Raw genomic sequence first — 27334 nt, forward strand, 5'->3', positions numbered from 1 at the left:
GACTTTTTCTACCCCTCGGAAACCTCTTGCGACTCACTTTGGGTTGGGGCTGAATTCCCCTCGGCCCAGTGACACCCCAATCGTCCCACTGCCACCGCGTCCAACCCAACAATCCCCAAACCCTTCCTGACGCCACCTCGAAGACCCCATCCTTCCCCCTGTTGCCATCAAACCCTCCCGGAAACCTTTCCACAAAGCCTCCCAAGGATGAAATCCTCCCCCCCACACACCCTTCAAATTACCAAAACTCAGGTCAAAAAGGGGACAAATTGCTAGGACAACCCTCCCTTCCACCTTCTGGATGTTCTCAGAGCTGCTGGTCCCCCACCATAACTTGCCATCTGTTGGGGTTAACACCCAGATTGTTGCACCCAATGGCACGGGTTTCATCGAAAACAACTCAACCTGGGCTTGGGAGAGCGAAAAAAATCCCTTTCTTGTGTAGTTTTATAGTCAGTTTAACCCACCTAGGACTCCTGCTTGGTGGGTGAAGGCATCACTGACACCTTGTTTTGCTCAGATGGGACACACCTGGGCTCATGCCCGAAAGGACGAGGAAAAACGCAAGAAAAAAAGTGCGAAGTAAGACCCCAGCCCCCCACCACTTACCGGCAGGCTCCTTTCTGCCTCAGCGTCTCTCTTTGCTCTCCCCGAAGCCCATGGACATGCGAGGATGGATGAAAGAAAACCTGCAGGGTTGGTCCCAAAAACCCTCCCTTTTTATAACCAAATGGGTCTTATCTCTGTTTTCCTGACAATCTCGTCGCAGAACTCCCCCGGGGACCAGCGGGAAAAGGAATTGGCTCCAAAAAGGGCTGATTTCAGCCAATTCAGCAGGATCTCGTGAAAGGGGATGGGGTAGGGGCTGCCGAGTCCTGGCACGGCCCAAGGAGGTCAGGTTGCGAAACTGCCCCCGGGGTTCCTGAGAATTGGGAGTTTCTGGTGCACATGGAGGAGCCAGGACATGAAAAAGTGCAGCTGGTTTCCTTCCCCTGCAACACTTTCCTTGCAAAAAGTCTGCTGAGGACATTGCGATGGGTGCAGGATCCACAGGGGATGCTGCGATGGGTGCAGGATCCATAGGAGATGTTGCGATGGGTGCAGGATGCACAGGACACACTGCAATGGGTGCGAGATCCATGGGAGATGTTGTGATGGGTGCAGGATGCACAGGACACATTGCGATGGGTGCAGGATCCACAGGGGATGTTGCGATGGGTGCAGGATCCATAGATGTTGTGATGGGTGCAGGATGCACAGGACACATTGCGATGGGTGCAGGATCCACAGGGGATGTTGCGATGGGTGCAGGATCCATAGATGTTGCGATGGGTGCAGGATGCACAGGACACATTGCAATGGGTGCAGGATCCACAGGACACATTGCAATGGGTGCAGGATCCATAGGAGATGTTGCGATGGGTGCAGGATCCATAGGAGATGTTGTGATGGGTGCAGGATCCATAGGAGATGTTGCGATGGGTGCAGGATCCATAGGAGATGTTGCGATGGGTGCAGGATCCACAGGACACGCTGCAATGGGTGCGAGATCCATGGGAGATGTTGTGATGGGTACAGGATGCACAGGACACATTGCAATGGGTGCAGGATCCACAGGGGATGTTGCGATGGGTGCAGGATCCACAGGACACATTGCAATGGGTGCAGGATCCACAGGGGATGTTGTGATGGGTGCAGGATGCACAGGACACATTGCAATGGGTGCAGGATCCACAGGGGATGTTGTGATGGGTGCAGGATCCACAGGAGATGTTGCAATGGGTGCAGGATCCACAAGGGATGTTGTGATGGGTGCAGGATCCATAGATGTTGCGATGGGTGCAGGATCCACAGGATACATTGCAATGGGTGCAGGATCCATAGATGTTGCGATGGGTGCAGGATGCACAGGACACATTGCGATGGGTGCAGGATCCACAGGGGATGTTGCGATGGGTGCAGGATCCATAGATGTTGCGATGGGTGCAGGATGCACAGGACACATTGCGATGGGTGCAGGATCCACAGGACACATTGCGATGGGTGCAGGATCCACAGGAGATGTTGCGATGGGTGCAGGATCCACAGGACACGTTGCAATGGGTGCAGCATCCATAGGAGATGTTGCGATGGGTGCAGGACCCACAGCCATCATTGTTGATATAATTTCTTTGCTTTTGGATGAATAAATCCCACTGCGTGCACGACGTCCCCAGCTGCACCCCAGCACCCTTCCGAGGCTTTCCCTCTTCCCCCCACCGCTGAGACACCCCCCCCCCCCCCCCAAATTTCATCAAACTGCTGGAAACAATGCACTCGCGGCACTTTTTGCCCAGTGACCCCCCTCTTCACTGCCTCCAGGGGTGGTGGTGGGGGCAACGGGCGGTTTTTTGAGATTAATTAGCAAAATCCCTTATGGTAATTCCCAAGAACTGTAAGCCCATCCTGCATCTGCCACGTCTCCTTGCCAAAAACCTTATCTGGGATTCAGAAAACACCAGGAGCAGCCAAATGTCTCCCGTGTCCTGAAATCTGCCTCTCCGGAGATCCCGGGGGACTACGGATCCACGCTGCCTTGATAGGCAGAAAGTTGGCGGATTCCACCGTGTTTATGGTTTTTTTCATGGTGGAGGGGGGGGGGGCGGGAGGGCTGCGTGTTAAAAGAAGGGGCAGGGTGCAACAGAAAACCCATTTCTTGGTGGCTGAGCTCGTGCCGGTGCCTCTTTTCTCCTCGTCTTTCCCTGGGGAAATCGGGACGCAGCGAGATATCAAGGTAAGAGATTTTATTTCCGTTGCGAACGTCCATCGCTCCCTTAAATCCTTTCCCTTCAAATTGCTTCAAATTGCACGAGTCGAGCGGAAATCCTCCTGAAAAAGCACCTGATTCACTGCAAAGGAGGATCGTGCTGCTCCGGATCTGGAGTTTGTTTTGCAAAATGCACACGTGGGTGCTCATCAAATCACCCCGCTCACATCGTGCATCCTCCATCCTGCCTCAGTTTCTCTTTTTCCAGCCAGGAAAACAACTAGGTGGTTTTTTTTTTTTTTTTCACCAAAACTCCTCCAATTTATGCCTGGCTTTGCTCTGGGGTGGGGGGGAACGACGACGGGGATTCCCATAGGCGGGACCTCTGGGATCAGTCCCCAGGTTGGGGCAAAATGGGACGAGTAAAGGGTTAAAATACACTCGGGAAATCTGATTTTTCTCAACTCTCGGTCAGCAAGAAAAACTTTCCTAGTCATGCAATGCTCTGAAAAAATGGTCAAAATAATTCATCCACACCACACCACGGGGCAAGAATCTCGTCAGAAGAGCCTGGCTGGTATTTTAATGAGAAACCTTTCACCTCCAGAGCATCGCTGGGCTGCTTCATCAGTTTGCTGGGGTTTTTTTCAATTTTTACGGAATTTTTACAATTTTGCAGGAGCTGGGATGAAGCCCTCCTTCGCTTTCCTGCTCGTGATGTTAGGTAGGTTAAAAAAAAAAAGAAAAAAAAAAAAGACACAGTTTTCTTCTGAGGATGCTGCTAGATGGAAAAGTCATGGCTGGCGGTTGTTCCCAGGTTAATATTTCCCCCCCGTCTCTTCTCCAGGAGCTGTGATGAACGGCCAGCTGGTGTACGAGAATGGTGGGTATTAGGGTTGCGGAGTCTTGCGTTAATAGACGGTATTTCCACCCAAAACAGGGTTGTTTCCGCTTTAGTTCGGGAAGCGGGAAGGGAGCAGAGCTTCCTCCCGGCTACACTGTGGGTATATGGAAATCAGATGTTCTGGTTTTGCACTGTTTGTCCCCAAATCCGCGTATAGGCCATGCAATTCCCACGGGGCAATTCCCTTCAGCCCCAGTTTCACCCCAACCATTGGACACCCAAGAGGAGTCAACCCCATTTTTAGGTGGCCCAGGGCAAAGAGGCCCCATTTTAAATCAGGAATCCCAAACCCGGTGGGCTTCACCCCAAAATGCATGAGATTGGGAGGGTTTGGCGGGTCCCCCAATACCTCAACCTCTGCCTTCCTGCAGTATCCCTCCTCTACCCCTACGGTCCGCAGCAGCATGACCATAAGAACCCCAAACTCGATGATGGGACATCGAAGGAGATCTCCCTCACCGTGCCCTTCACCTTCTACGGCAAAAAGCACCAAACCCTTTACGTACGTGAGCAAAAATTCCACGTCTTCCTTGCATGTCTCTCCATTTTCCGATTTCCCCTCTTATTTTTCGCTCCCTTTTCCAGTCCATTTTGTCACTTACCCCCCCCCAACAAAATCCACCCGTCCGTGGGATTGACCTGGTTGCCTTAATCCGAATTTTTTTCCAGTGCATCAAAGCATCCTTGTACGGTTGGTGGGTCTTGGGAGGAGACCTACACGCTTCTGGAGCGGTGGTTGGGAGGTCCGTGGCCAAGTTTAGAGTGTTATATCCCACCCCCCACCCCCCCTTTTTGATAGAACTGTAGATGCAACAGTGACCTAAACACCTCCAATATTGTCGTAGAGATGCAGAAGTCAGTGGTAAGCCCACATCTGGATCCTGTGTCCATCTCCAGGGTACCACAACCAAGTCAAGGTGTTGACCACGTGCTAGGGCTCCAACACAGGTCGCCGCCACGTGGGGGTTGACCTGGTGCCTTTTGCAGGTGAACAACAACGGTGTGGTTTCCTTCGGCGTCCGGGTCAAACAATACACCCCCGACCCCTTCCCCCTGGCCGACGGACGCCCCTTCGTGGCCCCGTACTGGGCAGATGTGGACAATGTGCTGGGAGGGGACATCTTCTACCGAGAGACCACTGACCCAATGCTGCTGGCACGCATCACCAAGAACATCAACCATTACTTTCCCAAGATCCCCTTCACTGCCATATGGGCTTTTGTGGCCACCTGGGACCACGTGGCCTACTACGGCTCTACCAGCAAAAAGGTAAGGCGCGCAGTCATGACTTGAAGGCCACATGAGGTCACACACCTGAAAATTAATTTATCCTACCCTGCCTCGGTGCAGAGACAAGCACGTGGCCACAGGCAAACGCGTTTTTGGAGAGCGAAGCAAATCATGGCCTCAAACCCGTCATCAATTCGATGACCGCGGGGCGAGACAAGCCAAAACCAGAGCTCTGCCGCAGGTGCTCAATTTGTTGGCCTTCACAACCCGTTCATTCGCTCTCGCAACACATGTGCTGGCCTTAGAACCCATGGGTTGACCTTACGATCCACGGGTTGGCCTTGCAACCCACTCATTGGCTCTCATGACCCACTTGTTGTCCTTATGACCCATTTGTTGGACCTGCAACCCTTTTGTTGGCCTTACATTCCATTCGTTGGCCTTCGTGACCCGCTCATTGGCCTTCAGAACCTATTTGTTGGCCTCATGACCCATTTGTCGGCCTTACAATCTATTTGATGGCCTTTGTGACCTCTCCCTCGGCCTTCACGTTCCATTCCTGGCCTTCATGACCCATCCGTTGGCCTTCATGACCCATCCATTGGTCTTTGCCACCCATTCATTTGCCTTCCTGACGTTTGAGGTGAGCATGTATCCTCCGGTCCTTCTGTCCTACCTGCCAGCCCTGGATGGGTACACAAAACCCTGTGGAGCTCCTCGACTATCCCTCGGTGCTGCCATGCAGGTGTCACATCCAAACCTTTACTCCCCAATTAATTTACGGGTTTTTTCCGTGTTGAAAGCCAGCTTTTCCGCTACACTGTTCCTCTGGCCACCTCGTGCGGAGAAAGAGGCTGCGGTAGAGCACCGAAAGTACTCGTCTGAAGGTAGACGCCCTGGATGGGCCATGCCTGATCAAGATGGCTTCCTTGCACAGCTCAGGGCAAGGAGTCTACACCTGTGTGCAGCCCTCAGGGCTAAACCCCCTCCATATCTGCTCATCCCACCACTGACGGTGCCACCTCCCCCTTCCTTTTTGCAGGGGAACACCTTCCAAGCCGCCCTGACCACCGACACCAAGACGTCCTTCATCATCCTCAACTACGAGGATATCCAGTGGACTACAGGGAAGGCAAGCGGCGGTGATGCCAAAACAGGTCTCGGAGGCACCCCGGCCCATGTACGTGGGGCTGAAGGAAAAGCAGAGGGAAACGGGACGAAGGGAGTTGAGGAATGGGGGAAAAGGTTGACCAGTAATGTGTTTTTGGGACAACACCAGGTTTGCCGAAGGCAGGACTTTGGCCCACAATGTTTTTGGGGAAAAAACCGCTGAAGATAGGACTTTGGCCCATGATTTTTTTTTTTTGTAGGGGACAATGCTGAAGATAGGTTGGCCCGTAATGGTTTTTGGGGACCCCCACCAGGAAGGCCACTGGAAGTTGGCCTGTACCATTCTGGGGGACAACAATGCCAATGGTAGGATGGCGGCCCACAACGTTTTGGGGGGGGGGGGAAACACCAGGTTCACTCACGGTAGGAGGCTGTCCCGTACCATCTTCTGGGGACAACGATGACGAAGGTTGGAGATTGGCCCGTAACATTTTTGGGAGGACAATGCCAGGTTCACCGAAGATTGGAGGTTGGCCCATAACGTTTTTGGGGGACACCACCGCCAACAGGAGGAGGTTGTCCCATGCCACGAATCCCTCCGAATCCTCTATTTTGGCTCCCTTTCCAGGCCGGCTTCAACAGCGGCGATCAAACCAACTTCTACAACATCCCCGGCTCCCAGACCGAAGCCATCATCAACATCACCCAGACCTCCAACGTCAACATCCCGGGGCGTTGGGTCTTCCAGGTGGATGAATTTAAGGTGACGGGGGTCCCCACCGAGGTGCCCAAGGTCGCCGGCAGCAACAACTGCTGGTTGTAAGTCGGGTTTTTTGGGGTGGAAACCTAAAAAAAAAGGGAGAATTGAGAATTGCTTGGAAAACCATTTCCTCCTCCTGAGTCCTTGGTTTCTTCCCGCAGATAAATCAAGGCGCCTGGGGCAGAGGAACCGTCCCCATCGTCCCCGTTGTCCCCGGCGTCACATGCGTAGGACAGGGTCGCACAGCGGGACGCATCAACCTCTACCAGAGCAATAAAATTGCAGCTGAGACATGGCGGCTCCTGTGTCGTCTTCATTCCTCACGTGTGTCCGCGTGCTTTTAGGGGGTTTTGGACTAGATGTGCATGAATTCATGGTTTTGGGGTTTTTTTTTGCCTCTTTGTGCATTAATTTATGGCTTTTTTGCATTCCGTGTGCATGAATTTACAAATTTTTGCCCTCTGCATACACAAATATATGGGGGGGTTGTGTCTGTACACACGAATTTATCATTTTTTGCCCTCTGTGTCCATGAATTTAGGATTTTTTCCGTACGCCACGCACGCACGTGTGACTTTTTGCCCTCCGTGGGCACAAATTTATGACTTTTTCACCTGCGTGTTCAGGAATTTGTGATTTCTTTTGCACTCTGTGCGCACAAATTTACAATTTTTTTTATGCCTCTCTGCGGGCATTTATAATTTTTTTCGTATCCGTGTGCACGAATTTATGATTTATTGCCCTCTGTGGACGAAATTATTTTTTTTCACTCTCTGCGCATATGTTTATGAATTTTTTTGCCCCTCTGTGTGTGAATTTATGATTTTTTTTTACTCCATCTGTACAAATTCATGAAGTTTTGCCTGCTGCATGCCCAAATTTATGATCTTTTTGCCGCCTTTGTGCACAGATTTATGGGTTTTTTTGCCCTCTGTGTGCACAAATTGATGATTTTTTGCCCTCTTTGTGCAAGAATTGATGAGGTTTTGCCCTCTCCCTGCACAAATTTATTATTTTTTTTTGGTCTGTGTGCATGAATTTATTTGTTGCATTCTACGTGCAAACATTTATGGTGTTTTGTACCATTTGCATAAATTTATGATTTTTCTCCCTCTGTATGTATGAATTCCTGATTTTTTTTGCATTACGTGCACAAATTTATAATTTTTGCCCGGTGTGCATAAATTTATCGGGTTTTGCCCTCTATGAGCACAAATTTATGATTTTTTCACTCGCTGTGCATGAATTTTTTTTTTTTTGCCAGTGTGCATAATTTTTTTTTGCACTCTGTGCATGAATTAATCATTTTTTGTACTTTATGTCATGCGTTTACGATTTTTTCCCCCTCTTTTGCAGAAAAAGCCAAAAAAAAAAAAGATTTCCAAATGCTCTGGGCTCATTTTATTTCCGATAATCCCGGATTTTTCCTGTTTATGTGCATTTTCCTACAGGAACGTGAAGCCAAGTGACTAATTTAGGGGACAAATCCAAATTTTACGGGGGAAAAAAATCACCTAAAAAACCCACAAAGTGGGAATTTTTTCCCTAAAGAGGAATTTTTTTCCCTAAGGAGAAAGTGGTTTTGCACGTGGAAATGAGCACAAACACGCACCACGCAATGTGCAACACGCAACACGCAGCACACTGGTGCGCGCAGCGCACGACACGCGAATGACACACGTGCACACGACACGCTCGGCACGCACACAACACGCTAGCACGCACGGCGCGACACGCATGCAGACAACACGCTGCACGCTAACGCGCGCAACACGCTGATGTGCCCAACACACCTTTGCAACAAGTGTGCGACACCACACTCAACACACGCTAGGTGTGCACACAACGTGCACACCGCACACCGCGCAGCGCGTGCGTGCAACACAGCACAACACAACACCCACTAGGTGAGCACACAACATGCATAACACACATTTGCACACCACGCAACACGTGTGCACACTGTGCACAACACGTAACACACAACACAACACAGACTGGGTGTGCGCACGTGTGACACAACACATTTGCACACCGCACAACACGTGTGCAACGCGACACCCAATGCACGCTAGGCGTGCAAATGTGCGCAACACACATTTGCACACCATGCAACACACGAGTGCAACACAACACATGCGTGCAACACAACACTCGACACACACTAGGTGCGCACACGTGTGCACAACACACAAGCACACAACACGCTAGCACGCACGGCACGACATGCATGCAGACAACATGCTGCACGCTAACGTGCACAACACGCTGATGTGCACAACACACCTTTGCACACCGGGCAACACGTGTGCGACACCACACTCAACACACACTAGGTGTGCACACAACGTGCACACCGCACACCGCGCAGCGCGTGCGTGCAACACAGCACAACACAACACCCACTAGGTGAGCACACAACATGCATAACACACATTTGCACACCACGCAACACGTGTGCACACTGTGCACAACACGTAACACACAACACAACACAGACTGGGTGTGCGCACGTGTGACACAACACATTTGCACACCGCACAACACGTGTGCAACGCGACACCCAATGCACGCTAGGCGTGCAAATGTGCGCAACACACATTTGCACACCATGCAACACACGAGTGCAACACAACACATGCGTGCAACACAACACTCGACACACACTAGGTGCGCACACGTGTGCACAACACACAAGCATGCAACAGGCTACATGCACAAGGCGTGTGCACAACCCATACCGCGTTTGCACACAACACACGTACACAACACCAACCACAACACAATAGACACAACACTCACCCACACCCACACACACACACACATCCCCACACACCCCAGGTGTGTGCACAACACACACTACGGTGCGCAAACACACAACACACGTGAGGTGTGTGTGTGCCCTAAACACACGCCACGTGTGACACCGCACAAAACTGTCGCACCCACAACACACTCTGACACGACACAACACACACGCAACACACACAACACACAACTTGGCACAAACACCCCCAAAACGTTGCACCCACAATATGCTCTGACATGACACAACACACACACACACACGCAACACACACAACACACAACTTGGCACAAACACCCCCAAAACGTTGCACCCCCAACACGCTCCGACATGACACAACACACACACCACACACACACCACACACCATGACACAAACACCCCAAAACATTGCACCTGCAGCACGATCTGACGTGACACAACACACAACACCCCCCACCCCCCATATAACTTGGCACATGCCCCCAAAACGTTGCACCCACAACATGCTCTGACATGACACAACACACACACGCGCGCGCAACTTGGCACAAACACCCCCAAAACGTTGCACCCACAACACGCTCTGACATGACACACATATACAATACACACGACACGCAACTGGGCAGAAACACCCCCAAAACATTGCACCCACAACACGCTCCAACGTGACACAACATACGCACAACACCCACACCACACAATTTGGCACAAGCGTCCCCAAAATGCTGCACCCACAACGTGCTCTAACATGACACAACACACAATTTGGCACAAACGTCCTCCCCAAAGCTTTGCACCCACAACGCGCTCTGACATGACACAACACACACAGCACCCGACTTCGCACAACACCCAACCGCCCCCATAGCCGCTATTCGTCATCCCTCAACAGGGATTTTTTTTTTGGGGGGGAAAAACCTCCCTCCCCCCCCTTTTTCTCTTTTTTTTTGCCTTTTTTGGCCCATTAACACACCCCATTTCCGAAAAAAAAACCCCAAACCCCACCCATTTTGTACCCCTCGCCTCTGCTTGTAATTTTGGGGCAATTTCAACCTCACTGGCAAAAAAAAAACCCCAAACAAATCCATATTTAGTAATTTGGACTTTTTTTTGCCATTTGCCTCAACCCCCGGCCTGGCTTTAATCAAAACAATGTTTTCCTCCCCGTTTTCACCTTCCTTTCTCGCCAAAAATGATGTCAAAGCGCTGGGTGGGTCAGTCCCCTGGGGTCGTCTGTATTTGTCATTTTTTTTTCCCCCTTCTTTCAGCAAAAAATACTAAAGGGAGGAGCAGGAGCCAGCTGCCCTGGGGTCGCTCTCGGCATTTGCATCAAGGATTTGAGGACAAAACGGAGCTTTTTGGGGCCAGATAAAAACCAGAGGCAGGTAAGGTTAAATATGTCTATAAATAAATGTATTTTTTTTGCAGCGAAGAGCCCAAAGCACGAAAGCACGTCGGGAAATTCCTCAGATATCCCCCTAGCCCTGGGTTTGTTCCCAGTAGCAGCTGAATTCAGCTGTTTCTGAGGGGATTGGGGGGGGGGGGGGAGGGAAAAGGGGGGAGAAAAGGGAAAAAAGGGGTGAAAAGGGAAAAAAGGGGAGAAAAAGGAAAAAAAGGAGAGGAAAAGGAAAAAAAGGGGAGGAAAAAAGTGGAAGAAGGGGAAAAGGAAAAAGGGGGAAAAGGAGAAAAAAGAGGGGATTTGGGGGGAAAGGGAAAAACGGGGCAAAATAAACAAGGGAAATAGGGAAAAAAAGAAGAAACGGAAAAAAGGGAAAATGGAAAAAGGGGGGGGGAAGGAGAAAAAAGGAAAAGAGGAAAGGGGGAAAAGAGCAAAAGGGAAAAAAGGGGGAAAGCGGGGAAAAAAGTGGGGGGAAAGGGGAAAAAAGCAAATATGCTCAGAGGAGAGCTGAATTTTGTGAAAATTAGGGGGGACCCAAATGCATCGTCCCGGGTCTGTTTCCATGGAAATGTGATGTGATGGGGGGGTGGGGGGTGGGGCAGGGCACATGTAAATGCCCCCAAAAAGCAGATTTTGGGGTCCGGTGCAAGTGCAAGTGCAATAAAATGTAGATTTTTTTTGGGACAGGTTTTAAGTGCAATAAAATAGCGACTTTTGGCATGAATATGAGTGAAAAAAACAGATTTTGGGGGCATCTGTGAGTGCAAAAAACAGGCTTTTCGGGTGAATGCAATAAAACTCTTATTTTGTGGACGAGTACAAAGGCAAAAACCACAGATTTTTGGGGATGTGTGTGAGTCCGAGTGCAATAAAATGTTGAATTTTGGGGCATGTGCAAGCACAATAAACCTCAGAATTTTGGGCCACGGGCAAACACAAGTGCAATTTAAAAAAAATCAGAGAATTTGATTGTTTTCTTGCCTTCTGCAGCCAAAGCACCATGGATGGCAGCCCGGGCCGGGGAAAAGCTGATGTGCTGCTGCATGTCTGGACCATCGTGTTATGGGGTGAGTTCAAACAGGGTGGAGAAATGCATCATAACCTGTAAAATTCCCGCCCCCCCAAATATGAATAGCCTCAAAATAAGATTTTTCCAGTCCAAGAGGCCACATTTCTCACCCCCATCCCGTGCAATGATTGAGAAGAGACAAAATTCCCTCCCGTGACACGTAGAGGGGAAACCAAGAGGCAAAGACCCCACCCAAGACATATTTTGGGGGGGACTGGTTGAAAATAGGGCAATTTTCCCCCTGGTTGCAACCCAGCACCAGCCACGGTCCTTCAGCATCATCTCTGAGCGTGGCTGTCCACATTTCCACCCCCGTGGCCTTTTGGAGGTGAAAGGGGACTCCTTAAAAATCCCAATTGCTCCCTTCGAATTCCTCCATCCCGCACGAAACCCACCCAAAAAGCTCATCTTTTGCCCAGGGAATTAATTGCTATTTCTTCAAATTGCTATTTCCTCAAACTGATAGTCCTTTAAATCGATACTCCTTCAAAACAATTTTTTCAATTCAATATTTGTTCAAATCGACAGCCTTTATTTCTCCAACTTGATAACCCATCAAATCAATAGTCCATCAAATCAAAAGTCCGTCAAATCGCTATTCCTTATCCGCCACAACTAGATCAGGTGCCACCTCAAGCCCAACTTGAGTCTTGGTCCCCAGCTAGGATTGCCAAATCTGACTTTGGGGATGATGAAGGCACTGATGGCAAATTCTCCTCTTCCTCGGGCTTTTCTAGGTGTCTTTTACTTGCTCAATGTCACTGCGTCAGCTCCGCATCACCTGGGGGAAGACTTTGTGGTGGCCTTCATGCAAAATGGTTTGCAGCAGACCCTCAACAGCGACTTCAAGCTGCTCATCACAGGTTATTCGCCCTTCACGTCCGTAACCATCTCCATGAAGAAGCCAGGCTTGAGAATGACGGTGCAGGCAACCACGGGCCAAACCATCCTGGTGAAGATCCCACCCCAAGCAGAGATGGTGGGAAGTAAAACCTTCGACAACACTGTGGTGGTGAGGGCCAACAATGCCATCTCCTTGGTGATGGTCAATGAGAAACCCACCTCGATTGACTCAGCCGTGGTATACCCAGTGCACAGTTGGGGCACGGAGTACCATGTTGTGACGCCCAACGTGGGCACTGACCGCTACGGCGAGTTCGTGGTGGCCGCCTGGGATGAGCCCACCACAGTTGACGTGCACCTCAAAGCCACGGTGACCTACCAAGGCCGGTCTTACCCCCGGGGCTCAGTGCTCCCCATCAGACTGGAGCCCTTCCAAGCAGCCCAGCTCCAAAGCCCATCTGATATGTCTGGCACAAGGGTAGTGGCGCAGAAACCCATGGCCGTCTTCACCGGCCACACTTGCTTGGCCAGGTTCGCCCACTGCGACCATTTGGTGGAGCAGCTCCAGCCCGTTTCCAGCTGGGGCACTACCTTCATCGTGCCGCCGTTGCCTTTCGAGACTCAGTCTGATATCATCTACGTCTCCACCTCCCAGCCGACACGTGTGGAGTCTCAACACGGGGTGACCAAGACCGTTCGGGAGCTACGGCCCAGCCGGTCAACGCTCTATGGACTCCAAGCCTTAAATACCTTGTACCTCTCTGCCAACGCTGGCATCCAGGTCATTTTTTTTGCCGACGGAGGTAATAAAGATGCCATCTCTTATGACCCCTTTTTTATGACCATCCCAGATGTCTCCAGCTACTGCCACTCCTATAACGTCTTTGCCCTGGACGGTTATGATAATTACGCCCTGCTGATAGCCAAGACCTCGGAGACGTCTGGAATGATGCTCAACAAAATGCCGTTGAAAAATGTTGTGTGGAAGCCCGTCCGGGGCACCGATTACTCCTGGGCCGGGCAGAGTTTGGGCAGTCAATTCGCCGTCCACACGGTGGAGCACAAGACGTCCCCCTTTGGGTTGCTCAGCGTGGGGATCCGGGAGCAAAAAGCCTACGGGTCGGCGGCTGTTTGCGACAGCGGTGAGTGCCCCGTGGCCACGTCCACCTCCCTTCACCCCCTTTTTGCTTCCCTCCTGCCCCCTCTCAAAAGCGTGGTTGCAATGCAAGGCAAAACCACACATTTTTAAAAGTCAAAATTTAGTCCTCCGAGCTGGGTGTCTATAACATCCCCTCTCCATCCCCATAGCTGAGCTCACATCTAGAAAAGTATCTAAAATTAGCTGTTTTGAGCTGAAACCCAGCTTTTCTCTTGTAGCACAAGAATAGGCAGGTCTAAAAGCGGGTAATTCATCCAACATGGCTTTGGAGGTGATATTTCTTCTATAAATATATCATCTATAAATAATCTATAAATAAATCATCTGTAATTAAGCCATCAATGAAAGGAGCTTCAAGCGATCAACCCAGATGTTCAAGTCTAAACTTAAGGTGGCTAAACCTACCTGGGATAAATCCCTGCTTTAATATAGTAGAGATCTGGAGGTGCTGGTTGACCGTCTACAGTGACGGTGATGCTTGCACTGTCCCTGAGGCCACATCTGGCAGCAAAGTCATCCCCGCAAATAATTGTGTGCGATTTCTCGCAGATCCCTGCCGGCTCGTGAAATGCCGCACGAAGGAGACGTGCAAGATGGAGAAGGGGGAGGCGGTGTGCGTGCACGACTACATGGGAACCTGTATGGGGTCGCAGTCCCTGCAATACCACACCTTCGACGGGATGACCGTGGACATCCGGGGCGGCTGCACCTACACCATTGCCAAGTATTGCGGCAACGAGCCCACCCTGGTGCCTTTTGTCGTGGAGGAGAGGAAGAGCGAAGGCAATTTGAAGGAGTGGTTGACCAACATCTACGTGTACGGCTACAACATCTCCATCCACAGGGGAGAGGGAGGCAAAATCCAGGTGGGTTTTTCCAGGCCGTGGCAGTGTTATTCTGGAGAAAGCCTTTTGTGCCAAGTGGAAGAGGATAAAAAATTGTGGTGGGTGAGGTTGGGCATTAAAAAAGGAGGAGAACCACTGAAACACAGAGTGTTGGGAAATTTTGCATTACGAATCAAGACATGGCAAAGGAGAGGGTGCTTTGTACCTGACTCGAGGTGTCTTCAATTAAACCATGCTCACTTTTTGGTTAGCATCAAGAAAAAGGCGATTTTAAGGATGCAACTCTACCGTGAGGTTGGCTTTATCCATGAGCTCCACCAACCATGGAGATCTACCACAAAAAGGGAGTCTAGGTGAGACGTAAGTCTGTTTTGCAAGGTTAAATGAGGCTTCTCCCAGCCGTACAGTTCAGTGGTCTTAACATAAATGAGATTTTAAGCTCAGAAGTTGAAGGAGATGGTTCTCCCATGAGACATTTGGGGTTTGATCTTTTCCCGCTAAAACCTATTGTGTATCTACAGGACGTGGGGCAAAACTGCTGGTTTATGCTGATGATCGCTCCTTCCTGAGAGAAATTTCTCTTCCTGACTGTATCTATATGCTTTTTTGGGGTTGTGAACTCTTAGCAAAGCCACCATCCGGTGAGATTTAAACCTTCTTCTCCTCCTCCTTTCCCCCAAGGTCAACAACAAACTCACCAGCCTACCAGCCACCCTGGAAGCGGGGAAGATGCAGATCTCCCAAAATGAGGGCCGGACCATTCTGCAAACAGATTTTGGGCTACAGGTGACCTACGATGAAGACTGGGCCATAATGGTGGCGGTGCCCAGCAGCTACTTCGGGGCCACCTGTGGACTCTGTGGCAACTTCAACGAGGACACGGAGGATGAGACGACACTTTCCGATGGCACTCAGGCTGCCAGTGTGGAGGACTGGGCCGAAAGCTGGCGAGATCCCTCCTGCCAGGATGATTGTGGAGGCCAGGAGACGCTGCAGGACACAGCAGGCTGTGGTGAGCACATATGGAGGGTCCCCAGGCATTTTGGGGGAGAAAGAAGGGGATCCACATGGGGATCTGGCCGTGGGTATCTGAGAGTTGCTGCCCAGCCCACCAAGTTGATGCTTGTAGGTGTCAACTTAACCAACATCTCCAGCATCGGGGAAGGGTTGCGTTGCTCTTTTCATGCCAAACCACCCCAAAATCCACCTTATCTGACTTCAGGTGTCCATAACACACAGAATTATGTAGGGGTTTTCTTGAGGGCCATCCCCACGGGGTGTCTCACAGACTCTGAATCACTTGTAGGCATCAGCTGAGCCAACACCTCCAGCGTAGCAACCTGATGTCCCTCTAAGGAAAGTGCTTAGCTCATCCCTTGTGTTGCCCTTTTCTTTTTTTGAGATCTTCTTCTCCTCAAATATCATCCCCACAGCTCAGAGATGTCCCAAAAACAGCCACTTCGAGGCCTGTGGGACGGCATGCCCTGCCACCTGTGCCGACCCCAAAGCCCCCACGTCCTGCAGCGAACCGTGCATGGCGAGCTGCCAGTGCAACGAGGGCTTCGTCCTCCACAATGGCACGTGCGTCCCAGTGGAGACCTGCAGTTGTTTCCACAACGGCCGCTCCTACAAGGTCCGGGAAGAGTTTTGGGAGGATGGGAGCTGCCAGAGCCGGTGCCGATGCGAGGTGGGGGGCAAGGCAGCTTGCAAGAAGGCTGGGTGCAAGGCCCATGAGAAATGCGTCACGGTCGACGGTGTCCCCAGCTGCCAGGCGAACAAGTACTTTACCTGTATTGGGACGGGTGACCCTCACTACACCACCTTCGACGGGTTGAAATATGACTTCCAAGGGACGTGCATCTACCAGTTCGCAGCGCTCTGCACCCAAGATCCCACCCTGGTCCCCTTCACCGTCAAGGTGGAGAACAACAACCGGGGCAGCAAAGCCGTGTCCTTCACCAAAACTGTCACGTTGGAGGTCTACGGCAACGTCATCAGCATGAGCCAGGAGCATCCGCGCAAGGTCAAGGTAGGTGTCCGCCAAGGACCTCATGCAACCTGCATCTAAACTGCTTATTTGCTATGTTCTCCCCCAAATTGCACTTTTTTCCCTCATGCACGCCTCCATGGAAGCATCAATTTCTGTCTGCCGTCTCCAGAGGGAGCCCTGAGCAGCTAGTATGGATTTCAACACCTTCTTTTTAAACGCTTAAAGAAGTTCATATTAAAAAAAGGAAAAAAAACCCGTACAACTTGTTTATGGTGTGCTGGAAATGGGATGATTTTCGCTCTGGCAAACTAAGCGAGTGAAAAATATCCATGAATAATAGCAAAAATACTTCCACATTCAAAAGCATCCACTTTGCTTGACGTCTTCGGCTTCCTTTTTTTGCTCCCATGCGGCTTTCTGAGTTTATATTTCCTTTCTCCCTGACAGCTGCAAACTGACTCAATTAATTTGGGAAAGGTTCAATTCCCACCTTGTTTTAGCCGAAGTGTTTGCACAAAAGGGTTAGCTACAACTTCTCCTTTATTTTTGTCTCTGAACAATAATATTTTCCACTTAATATAGAACCCTATGCCCGGAAATCTTCCTCATGCGAAAGGTTTTTGCAGAAACACCCAAATTTCAAGCAATTTGCATTTTATCCGGAAATTCTCCCCATGCAAAGTATTTACCAAAAACGCCCCAAACTTGACTGATTTGAATTTGCCTGGAAATCCTCCCTGTGCAAAGGGTTTTGCAAAAACGTCCCGATCTCGAGCGGGTTGCATGAGCCGTTTGCCACCCAGTGCCACCACTGACCCTCCACACCACCTTCCCCAGGTCAACGGTGCTTTCGTGGAGCTCCCGTTCACCCAGAAGGGCCAGTTCGAGCTCTACCACAGCGGCGTCCACGGCTTCGCCCACACCGCCTTCGGCTTGCGGGTGAGCTTCGACTGGTACAGCTACGCCCGCGTCATCCTCCCCGACGCCTACGCTGGCGCCGTCTGCGGCCTCTGCGGCAACGCCAACCGCAACGCCGACGATGACTTCATCACCCGCGATGGCAAACAGGCTGTGGATGAAATCCAGCTGGCCGATAGCTGGAAGGTGGGAGATGTCCCCGGCTGCTCAGCCGGTTGTGTGGGGGATTGCCCGGTGTGCAATGAAGAGCAGAAACAGCCCTACCGCGGTGACAGCTATTGTGGGGTGATCGCCAGAGCTGGGGGACCCTTCCGGGCCTGCCACCGCGCTGTCAACCCTGCACCTTTCCTCGAGGATTGTGCCTTTGACGCCTGCCACTACAAAGGCCACCGGGACACCTTGTGCAAAGCCATCGCCGCCTACGTGACGGAGTGCCAGAGCCACGGCGTCAGCGTGGAGCAGTGGAGGACGCCATCCTTCTGCGGTGAGCGGGGCCAGAAGGGGATTCCCCCCCCCGCACTTGGCCATAAAAATAAGGTTTTGAGCCCAACCACCCACTCTTGGCTTTGCTTAGAGCCAATGGAAACACAAAATGCCTCCAAAATTTGGTTTATTTGCCCTGTTTCCAGTACCTCCTTGCAACACAATCACTTTATTCTCTCCCTCTACAGCCCCGAGGCCAAACAATGAGTTTAGATGCAAATATGGATGTGGGGAAATTCCCTCCAACTCATTTCCAAGGCAAAATTCATTCCTTCCTTCATGCAACGGTGCAAAATAAATCCCCGTTGCCCTCCAGATCCTTCCTTGATGCAAGGAAGGGGAATGCAAAATAAATCCCCATCACCCTCCACGTATTTCATTAATGCAAGGAAGGGGAATGCAAAATAAATCCCCATCACCCTCCACGTATTTCATTAATGCAAGGAAGGGGAATGCAAAATAAACCCCCTTTGCCCTCCAGAGTGATATTAATGCTCCACTGCTGGAGACCTGCTGGCATTTGCCCCCCCCAAAGCTTTGGTGCAATGATGGAAATACTCACCCTGATGCTTTCGGCTGCAAATCCAAGTGGAGCTTCACGTTTTCTCCTCTGCTTCTTGCAGGCCCCTCCTGCCCCCGTCATTCACACTATGAGCTCTGCGGGAGCAGCTGCCCAGCCACGTGTCGGGGCCGAGCCGTCCCCGAGGGCTGCGCATCGGTGCTGTGCACCGAAGGCTGCTTCTGCGACGAGGGCTTCGTCCTCAGTGGTGACGAGTGCGTGCCGGCGGGCGAGTGTGGCTGCGAGCACCGGGGCCGCTACTACAAGAAGGGTGAGGATTTCTATGCCTCGTGCCGGGAGAGATGCCGTTGCAAAGCCAACAGGGTGGTGGAGTGCGAGGAGGTCTTCTGCAGCGCCCACGAGGAGTGTCGAGTAGAGGACGGGGTGCTGGGGTGCTACCCCGCTGGCTACGGGAGGCTGGTGGTGTCAGGAGACCCACACTATGTGACCTTCGACGGGCGAGCCTTTGACCTCCTGGGCTCCTGCACCTATGTCCTGGCGCGGATCTGCAAGCCGGCGCCGCGGCTGACAAACTTCTCGGTGCTGCTGGAGCACGACGTGGGCGGTCCGGGCAACATGGCCCTGATGAAGAAGGTGGTCATCTCCATCCACGGGTACACAGTCAGCATGGAGAGGGGACGGAAATGGGAGGTGATGGTAAGTCAGGAGGGTCCCGCGCCTCGGTGCACGTGGGTGTGCAAAATCTGTGGTGCATATATGCATGCAAAAATCCCTCGGTGCATACATCTGTGCAAAATCCCCTATGTACACGTGCATGCAAAAGCTCCTGGTGCATGCAAAATCCCTCCACTGGTAAGTCAGGATGTCTCTGTCCCCCAGTGCACGCGTGTGTGCAAGATCCTTTGGTGCATGCGTGCATGCAAAATCCCCTGGTGCATGCATGCATGCATGCAAAAATCCCCTGATCCAGAAGTTGGGATGTCCCCATCCCTCGGTGCACACGTGTGTGCAAAATCCCCCCACTGGCAAGTCTGGATGCCCCCACCCCTTGGTGCACACGTGTGTGCAATAACCCCTGGGGCAGGTGTGCATGCCAAATCCCCTGGCGCACACACGTGTGCAAAAGCCCCTGCTGCACGAGTGCGTGCAGAATGCCCTGGTGCCTGCAAAACCTGTTGGTGCACGAGTACAGGAAGAAATCCATCGGTGAGTGCATGCATGCAAAAATCCCCTGGTGCACACGTGCGTGCAAACCCCTCCCCGTCCTACGTGCACATCCCAGGTAGATGGGGAGCGCTACACGCTGCCGCTAGTGACAGAGGACAGGAAGCTACGGATTGGCCAAGAAGGGAACAACATCATCCTCCAGACCGCCGCCGGCCTCCGGCTCCTCTACAACGTGGTCACCTACCTCCTCATCACCATCCCCGACGCCTACCGGGGCCGCACGTGCGGACTGGGTGGCAACTACAACGGGGACCCCAGTGATGACTTCCAGCTGCCCGGCGGGTCCCTGGCACAGAGCACCGAGGAATTCGTCACCTCCTGGAAGATGCCGATGGAGGACGGAGCATGCACCGATGGCTGCAAGGGCAAGGTCTGCCCCATGTGCAATGCCACCAACACTGCTCCCTATGGCACCAGCGACTCCTGCGGGCTCATCCGGGACCCGGCGGGACCTTTTGGGCCGTGTCACCCACGGGTGAGCCCGGTGGAGTATTTCAACCACTGCCTCCATGACGTCTGTGCTGCCGACGGCGCCCGTGATGTCCTGTGCCACAGCCTCCAAGCCTACGCTGCCGCTTGCCAAGCTGCCGGGGCCGAGATCGGCGGGTGGAGAACAACCACTTTTTGCCGTAAGTGCTCCAGAATATCTCCATGGAGCCACTTCAACGCCTATTTTCCTCCAAAGCCACATTGTCCCCCAGCAAAACCCTCCAATTTTGCAATCATGGCTTTTTTTTCCTGCTTTCGATGCCAACGTGCCTTCGCTCTCTGGACCAAGAAGATATACGAATGACCTGTGTAATATCACGCAAGGATGCCTTTTGCTTAACTCCCCCCCTCAATCTATCAAATAGCCCAGAAATTTTTTTTAACCCTCCCCAAACCCCTCATTTTTGGGCTTCAATCACCTATTTCCCACCAAAAACTCCCTGGAAGAAAGAAATTCCAGCTCACCGCCTCCAAACCATCAATATTTGTGTCAAATGAATTCGAAACGGGCATCCCTCTACTTTGCCTCGAGGTGATTAGTGATATGCAAATGCTTTAACTTGGATGTTAAAAGCAGGATTCGGTGGCTTTAGCATCTTTTGGAGCCATCAGAGACGCCCAAGATCATTGGTTAGCCATGGGGATGCCTCATTGGGTCCAGGAAAAAGGGTCGTGATTTTTTGGGGGGCAATAATGGTATTTCTCCCTTTTTTCCCAGCCCTCTCCTGCCCACCCCACAGCCACTATGAGCTCTGCACCCGTACCTGCGACTTCACTTGCGCCAGCCTCTCCGTGCCGGCCCCGTGCAGCTGGACATGCTTCGAGGGCTGCCAGTGCGACGACGGGTACCTCTTCGATGGAGAAGCCTGTGTGTCCCTGGAGCAGTGTGGCTGCATGCACCAGGGACGGTATTTCAAGGTGAGGCTGACCATCAAGCCTTGGCCTTGGTGTTTTTGGTGGAAATCAGGTTGAGGAAGGATTGTGGGGTGGGTTGTCCCATCTGGATGACGCAACCGGTTTGGGGATTCAGTCTTGGATGGGGGTAGGTTGTCCCATCTCATCGATGCGACTGGTTTGGGGACTCAATCTTCAAGTGAGGTGGGTTGTCCCAGCTGGATGATGCAACTGGTTTGTGGCCTCAGTCTTTGATGAGTTGGGTTGTCCCATTGAGTTGATGCAACTAACTCGGGGTCTCAATCTTCAGTGAGGTAGGTTGTCCCATCTAGATGGTGCAACAGGTTCGGGGACTCATTTGGTGAGGTGGGTTGTCCCATCTAGATGATGCAACGGATTTGGTGATTCCATCTTTGATGAGGTTGGTTGTCCCACTTAGCCAATGCAACCGGTTTTGGGACTCAGTCTTCGACAAGGTGGGTTGCCACTTCGTTTTAAGGACACATGTCCAAAATAATGCAATTAATAACATCCTAAAATGCCTATTTTTGCCCCGCTGGACCAGAGAAAAAAGGACAATTAATTCGTTGAGTTGCACAAACTCTACCAAGTCCATCTCATGGTTTTTCTTTCTCTCTCCGGAATTTCTTCCCCCCTTGAAGGTGGGAAATCCCCCCAAAATTTGGAGATGGTGTCCATGTGGATTAACCTCTGAGCCTTTCCTTTCCAGGCGGGTGAGACCATCATCTCCAGCAACTGCTCCACAAAATGCAATTGCCACCTGTCCCAGGGACTTGTCTGTGAGGACATGCAGTGTCCCCCGGATGAGGTCTGTGCCACGCAGGACAGGGCGCAGCGGTGCGTCAAGCGAGTAGGCCAGTGCCGGGTTTCCCCGGGGGCCTCCTTGACCACGTTTGACGGTGCCGGGGGAAGGCTCCTCGCTAGCGGCACCTACAAAGTGGCCGCCCTTTGCAACGAACAGTCACCCAACTGGTTCAAGGTGGTGGTGGAGGTCAGCGAGTGCCGGGATGACACCATCCCCGCTGCCGTGGCCGTCTTCATCTTCTTCCGCGAAGCTTTTATCACTGTGAATAACAACATGGAGGTGTGGGTAAGCTGGGGCAAGGGCATGGGCAACCCTTGCGGATGAGCAAGAGGAGTAATTAAATTGAGACATGGAATTTGGGTGGGATTTATCTCCTCTTCCTTTAGACGCCCTTAGGTGTTCAACCCCAATGATATCTTTGTGCTGTACTATTCTTACGGGGCAGTCTGGGATTTTTTTTAACCTGTGTCTGGCATTTTGCCTTGCTGCAGGTGAATGGTCTTTTCACCCGCCTTCCAGCTGTGGTGTCCGAAGCCATTTCCTTGAGTGCGGTAGCGGGGAACATCACCGTCTCCCATACGTCGGGGATGGATGTGCTCTTTAGCCCCAGCGGGGAGATGACGGTGACCGTAGGGGCCGCCTTGGTCAACCGGCTCTGCGCTCCCTGTGGCAACTTCAATGGTGACCCCAGCGATGACCTGAAGCTGCCTGATGGCCGGACTGTGAGGAGCATCGCAGAGGTTGTGGATGCCTGGAAAGCCAGGGATTTTGCGGGATGGTGAGTGACCCCAAAAGACCCCCCCAAACCATGGGTTGATTTTTTTTTAAGCCTGGGCAAGCAAGAGGGTAGGGAACAACCTCCATGGGGCATCAATGGGTTGGGCTAGGCGGCATCCGGGAAGGACTTCTCCATCTTCTTTGGTTTCATCCACAGCGACTGACACACAAAACCAAGGAAATTATTCTGGTAAGTGACTCTTCTCCTCCTTTGCTGTCACATCTCACGCTGCAAATGCTCCTGCAGCCCCATGATTGGATGAGGCTTAGTTTGTTTGACCCTCTCTAATTAATTACCTGAATAACTGGGGGTTTCTGGTGCCTCAGCATGGACCAGCTTTAGAGGGACATGTATGAAGAGTAGACACCTTAGCTTTGATGTGGGGCATCCTGTACAAAATGGGTATTGACCAAAATCACGATGCCCAGGAAAGTTTTCTTTGTAGGAAGAGAAACTGAGCCAAGATCAAGCTGAAAATTGGTTCTTCGGTGTCTCATGGGATGTTCTCTGCTTCGCTATGCTGCCCGGGTTTGTCCCTGTGAGAAGCAGGAAGGGGCAAATATAGGGTGACTTTGTTGAATATAGATAGATTTCACTGCGTATAGAGTGGTCCTGCTGAATATAGGGCAATTTTGCCCACTATAGAATGATCTTGCTGAACATGGGGCCTTCTTGCAAAGTACAGCGCGATATTGCCGAATATAGGGCGACTTTGCCGAATACAGGGCGACTTTGCCGAATACAGGGCGATTTTGCCGAATACAGGGCGATTTTGCCGAATACAGGGCGACTTTGCCGAATATAGGGCGACTTTGCCGAATACAGGGCGACTTTGCCGAATACAGGATGGTCTTGCCTAATACAGAGCAGTCTTGCCGAACGTAGGGTGGTCTAGCTGAATATTGGGCCGTCTTGCCAAATATTGAGCGATCTTGTTGAATACAGGGCACTCTTGCCGAATATAGAATCATAGAATCGTTTAGGTCGGAAAAGACCTTTAAGATCACCGAGTCCAACCGTTAACCCAGCGCTGCCAAGACCACCACTAAACCATGTCCCTAAGCGCCACATCTACATGTCTCCTAAATACCTCCGGGGATGGTGACTCCACCACTGCCCTGGGCAGCCTGTTCCAAAGCCTGACAAATAATATATAGTGATTTTGCCAAATAATGAGCAATCTTGCCCAATATAGAGCCCTGTTGCCCAATAGAGAGCCATTTTACTGAACGTAGAGCAACCCCAAAGCCACCGCCACAGGGCAATGAAGATCCCTCCGAGGGCCATCCCATCTCCACCTTCTGCTTGCTTGCTTGCCTGCACACCTCGCCCTTGTGCACCCACCGGCCTGCCCTCACTCCACCGCCTTCCCTGGTCCCCCCCCCCCTCCACCATGTTGCCTGTCCTGCACGGCACTTCCACACCAACGCCTAACACCCCACGTGCCCTAACACGACCATTTAACCTCTGCTTCCCCTCTGCTGCTGGCTACGAGAATGCTCCTGAGGGAGACTGGACAAGGTTGCAACAACAGGGTGGTGGGTGGGGAGGGAACTGCAATTTTTTGGCGACTTCCATGATGTGGAAGATGAAGCCAACAACGCCGTAAGGCCGTAGCCAGGCTTGGAAATTTTTTTCGAGCGTAATCCCATGCAGGGGGACAGGATCTGCCCCATAAAAACAGGGTTACATTGAGCAAAGCTCACCTTTCGGGAAGGGGAAGATGCAACTTTCTGCCTCCCCATGGGGATGCGATGATGAGAGTGAGGAAGGGCTGGTGGTTCCTCTTCCAAGGGGGACCCTGACGGCCACCCGCATTCTGTCTCTTCCAGCCGCGTCTCCAACCTCGTGCGGATGGAAGCGGAAGCCCCCGTCTACCCTATGCAGTAGGCGAAACCACGAGGGGACTGATGCGAGAGGACAGTTTCCACATGCACACCAGTTCATGCGCTTCTTGTAAATACTCCTGCAGAGGCTTTCATGCCTCTAGAGGCACCAGCCGGCGTCTCAGGTTGAGTTTCTGCAAGCGCAGAAGGAAAACCAGCACTGAGCTATGATGGATGTCTACAGCAGCAGGTCGCACGGCCTCAAATACCTGCAAAAAAAGGGCAAACGCTTGATCTGGCCTCAAATCGGTGAGAAAAAAGGTGTATTTTGAAAACCTGATCTGCTCCAGGTAGAGCCCAAAGCTGAGATGATCCGTCTGCACCGGAGTGGCCTGAAGGAAAGCGAGATAAACGCCTCGAGCCAAAATAAACGTAAAATTGAGATCAACAGACCCAAATCCCAGCCATTTTTCCCCAGGAAGGCACTATTCCCATTGACTGTTTTCAGTGTAACGCTGCCTGCTGCTGGGTAAATCAATAAACACTTTTTACAACGTTTTTTCTTGTGGGTTTGTGGGGCGTGGTTTTGCTTTGTAAATTCTGGGGGGGTGGGGGGGGAAAAAACGGGAATTTTCTTCTCTGTTTCCACTGTTGGTGGGGAAACACCCCAACATTTTTCCGGTGGGGAAACACCTCAATGTGGTTTCCCACCGTGAAAATATCCACGTATTTCCCATGATGAAACAACCCAACGTGTCTCCCACGGTCAAACAACTCGCCCAGTGTGTCTCCCGTGGGGAAACAACCCACCCAACATGTCTCCCATGGTCAAACAACCCACCCAACATGTCTCCCATGGTGACAAAACCCACCCAATGTGTCTTCCCATGGTCAAACAACCCACCCAACACGTCTCCCATGGTGAAACAACCCACCCAACATGTCTCCCATGGTGACAAAACCCACCCAATGTGTCTTCCCATGGTCAAACAACCCACCCAACACGTCTCCCATGGTCAAACAACTCACCCAACACGTCTCCCATGGTGAAACAACCGACCCAACATGTCTCCCATGGTGACAAAACCCACCCAATGTGTCTTTCCATGGCCAAACAACCCACCCAACACGTCTCCCATGGTGAAACAACCCACCCAACATGTCTCCCATGGTGAAACAACCCACCCAATGTGTCTTCCCATGGTCAAACAACCCACCCAACATGTCTCCCATGGTCAAACAACTCACCCAACACGTCTCCCATGGTGAAACAACCCACCCAACATGTCTCCCATGGTGACAAAACTCACCCAATGTGTCTTCCCATGGTCAAACAACCCACCCAACATGTCTCCCATGGTGAAACAACCCACCCAACATGTCTCCCATGGTAACAAAACCCACCCAATGTGTCTTCCCATGGTCAAACAACCCACCCAACATGTCTCCCATGGTCAAACAACCCACCCAACATGTCTCCCATGGTGAAACAACCCACCCAACATGTCTCCCACGGTGACAAAACCCACCCAACACGTCTCCCATGGTGAAACAACCCACCCAACATGTCTCCCATGGTGACAAAACCCACCCAACATGTCTGCCATGGTGAAACAACCCACCCAACATGTCTCCCACGGTGACAAAACCCACCCAACACGTCTCCCATGGTGACAAAACCCACCCAATGTGTCTTCCCATGGCCAAACAACCCACCCAACACGTCTCCCATGGTGAAACAACCCACCCAACACGTCTCCCATGGTGAAACAACCCACCCAACATGTCTGCCATGGTCCATGGTGAAACAACCACCCAACATGTCTGCCATGGTGAAACAACCCACCCAACATGTCTCCCACGGTGACAAAACCCACCCAACACGTCTCCCATGGTGACAAAACCCACCCAATGTGTCTTCCCATGGCCAAACAACCCACCCAACACATCTCCCATGGTGAAACAACCCACCCAACACGTCTCCCATGGTGAAACAACCCACCCAGCATGTCTGCCATGGTCCATGGTGAAACAACCACCCAACATGTCTCCCATGGTGAAACAACTCACCCAACATGTCTCCCATGGTGAAACAACCCACCCAACATGTCTCCCATGGTGAAACAACCCACCCAACATGTCTCCCATGGTGACAAAACCCACCCAATGTGTCTTCCCATGGCCAAACAACCCACCCAAAACATCTCCCATGGTGAAACAACCCACCCAACATGTCTCCCACGGTGAAACAACCCACCCAACACATCTGCCACAGTGAAACACCGCAATTTTCCACGGGGAAACACCCCAACGTATTTCCCGTGGCGAAACCCCCCAAATTATTTCCAACTTCAGGGTACGGCTGAATTACTGTGGGAGCTAGGCCTTATCGGAGGCGACAGAAACACAGCCTCAGCTCTTGTGTTACTTCACAGGGGGAGACGGCAACAGGCTGAGTAATTAAAAGCAAATAACGAATAATGAACAACTTGGGGAAAAAGAGAATTGGCTGCTCGATAAGGAAATTC

General features: G+C 51.7%; 3 protein-coding genes across 9 annotated transcripts in view; 2 read left to right on the top strand and 1 right to left on the bottom strand.

Annotated features, from left to right (window-relative positions):
• Positions 1–6625, bottom strand: part of FCGBP (Fc gamma binding protein) — a 31255-nt gene extending 24630 nt beyond the window's left edge. For 4 of the 5 annotated variants that reach the window (XM_076360715.1, XM_076360713.1, XM_076360717.1 and 1 more), the window contains exon 1: positions 6413–6625. The gene's annotated coding sequence lies outside the window, so the exon portion shown is untranslated. Of the gene's footprint in view, positions 1–609; positions 2226–6412 lie in introns of those variants that run through there. The other variant, XM_076360714.1, reaches the window with a different exon arrangement.
• Positions 2672–7041, top strand: LOC143171678 (sushi, nidogen and EGF-like domain-containing protein 1). 2 transcript variants are annotated; one of them, XM_076360722.1, is made up of 8 exons: positions 2672–2773; positions 3426–3470; positions 3594–3629; positions 4022–4152; positions 4638–4919; positions 5923–6060; positions 6619–6809; positions 6912–7041. In XM_076360722.1, exons 2-8 carry the CDS (start codon positions 3434–3436, stop codon positions 6913–6915), a joined length of 819 nt encoding a protein of 272 aa, XP_076216837.1. In that variant the 5' UTR covers positions 2672–2773; positions 3426–3433; the 3' UTR covers positions 6916–7041. The 2 variants fall into 2 exon arrangements, with proteins under 2 accessions (XP_076216837.1, XP_076216835.1); XM_076360720.1 differs by lacking the exon at positions 2672–2773 and having other exon boundaries at positions 3313–3470.
• A 3532-nt stretch (positions 7042–10573) lies between these two features.
• LOC143171677 (IgGFc-binding protein-like) lies at positions 10574–25364 on the top strand. 2 transcript variants are annotated; one of them, XM_076360719.1, is made up of 14 exons: positions 10574–10925; positions 11930–12006; positions 12746–13993; positions 14560–14876; positions 15537–15867; positions 16289–16884; positions 17683–18247; positions 18870–19462; positions 20049–20622; positions 21201–21400; positions 22107–22487; positions 22694–22980; positions 23137–23169; positions 24813–24879. In XM_076360719.1, the coding sequence occupies exons 2-13, from the start codon at positions 11940–11942 to the stop codon at positions 23141–23143; spliced, it is 5166 nt and encodes a 1721-aa protein (XP_076216834.1). In that variant the 5' UTR covers positions 10574–10925; positions 11930–11939; the 3' UTR covers positions 23144–23169; positions 24813–24879. The 2 variants fall into 2 exon arrangements, with proteins under 2 accessions (XP_076216834.1, XP_076216833.1); XM_076360718.1 differs by lacking the exon at positions 23137–23169 and having other exon boundaries at positions 24813–25364.
• The last annotated feature ends 1970 nt before the right edge of the window (positions 25365–27334 follow it).

Source organism: Aptenodytes patagonicus, chromosome 29 (assembly GCF_965638725.1).
Source record: "Aptenodytes patagonicus chromosome 29, bAptPat1.pri.cur, whole genome shotgun sequence".
Classification (NCBI taxonomy): Eukaryota; Metazoa; Chordata; class Aves; order Sphenisciformes; family Spheniscidae; genus Aptenodytes; species Aptenodytes patagonicus.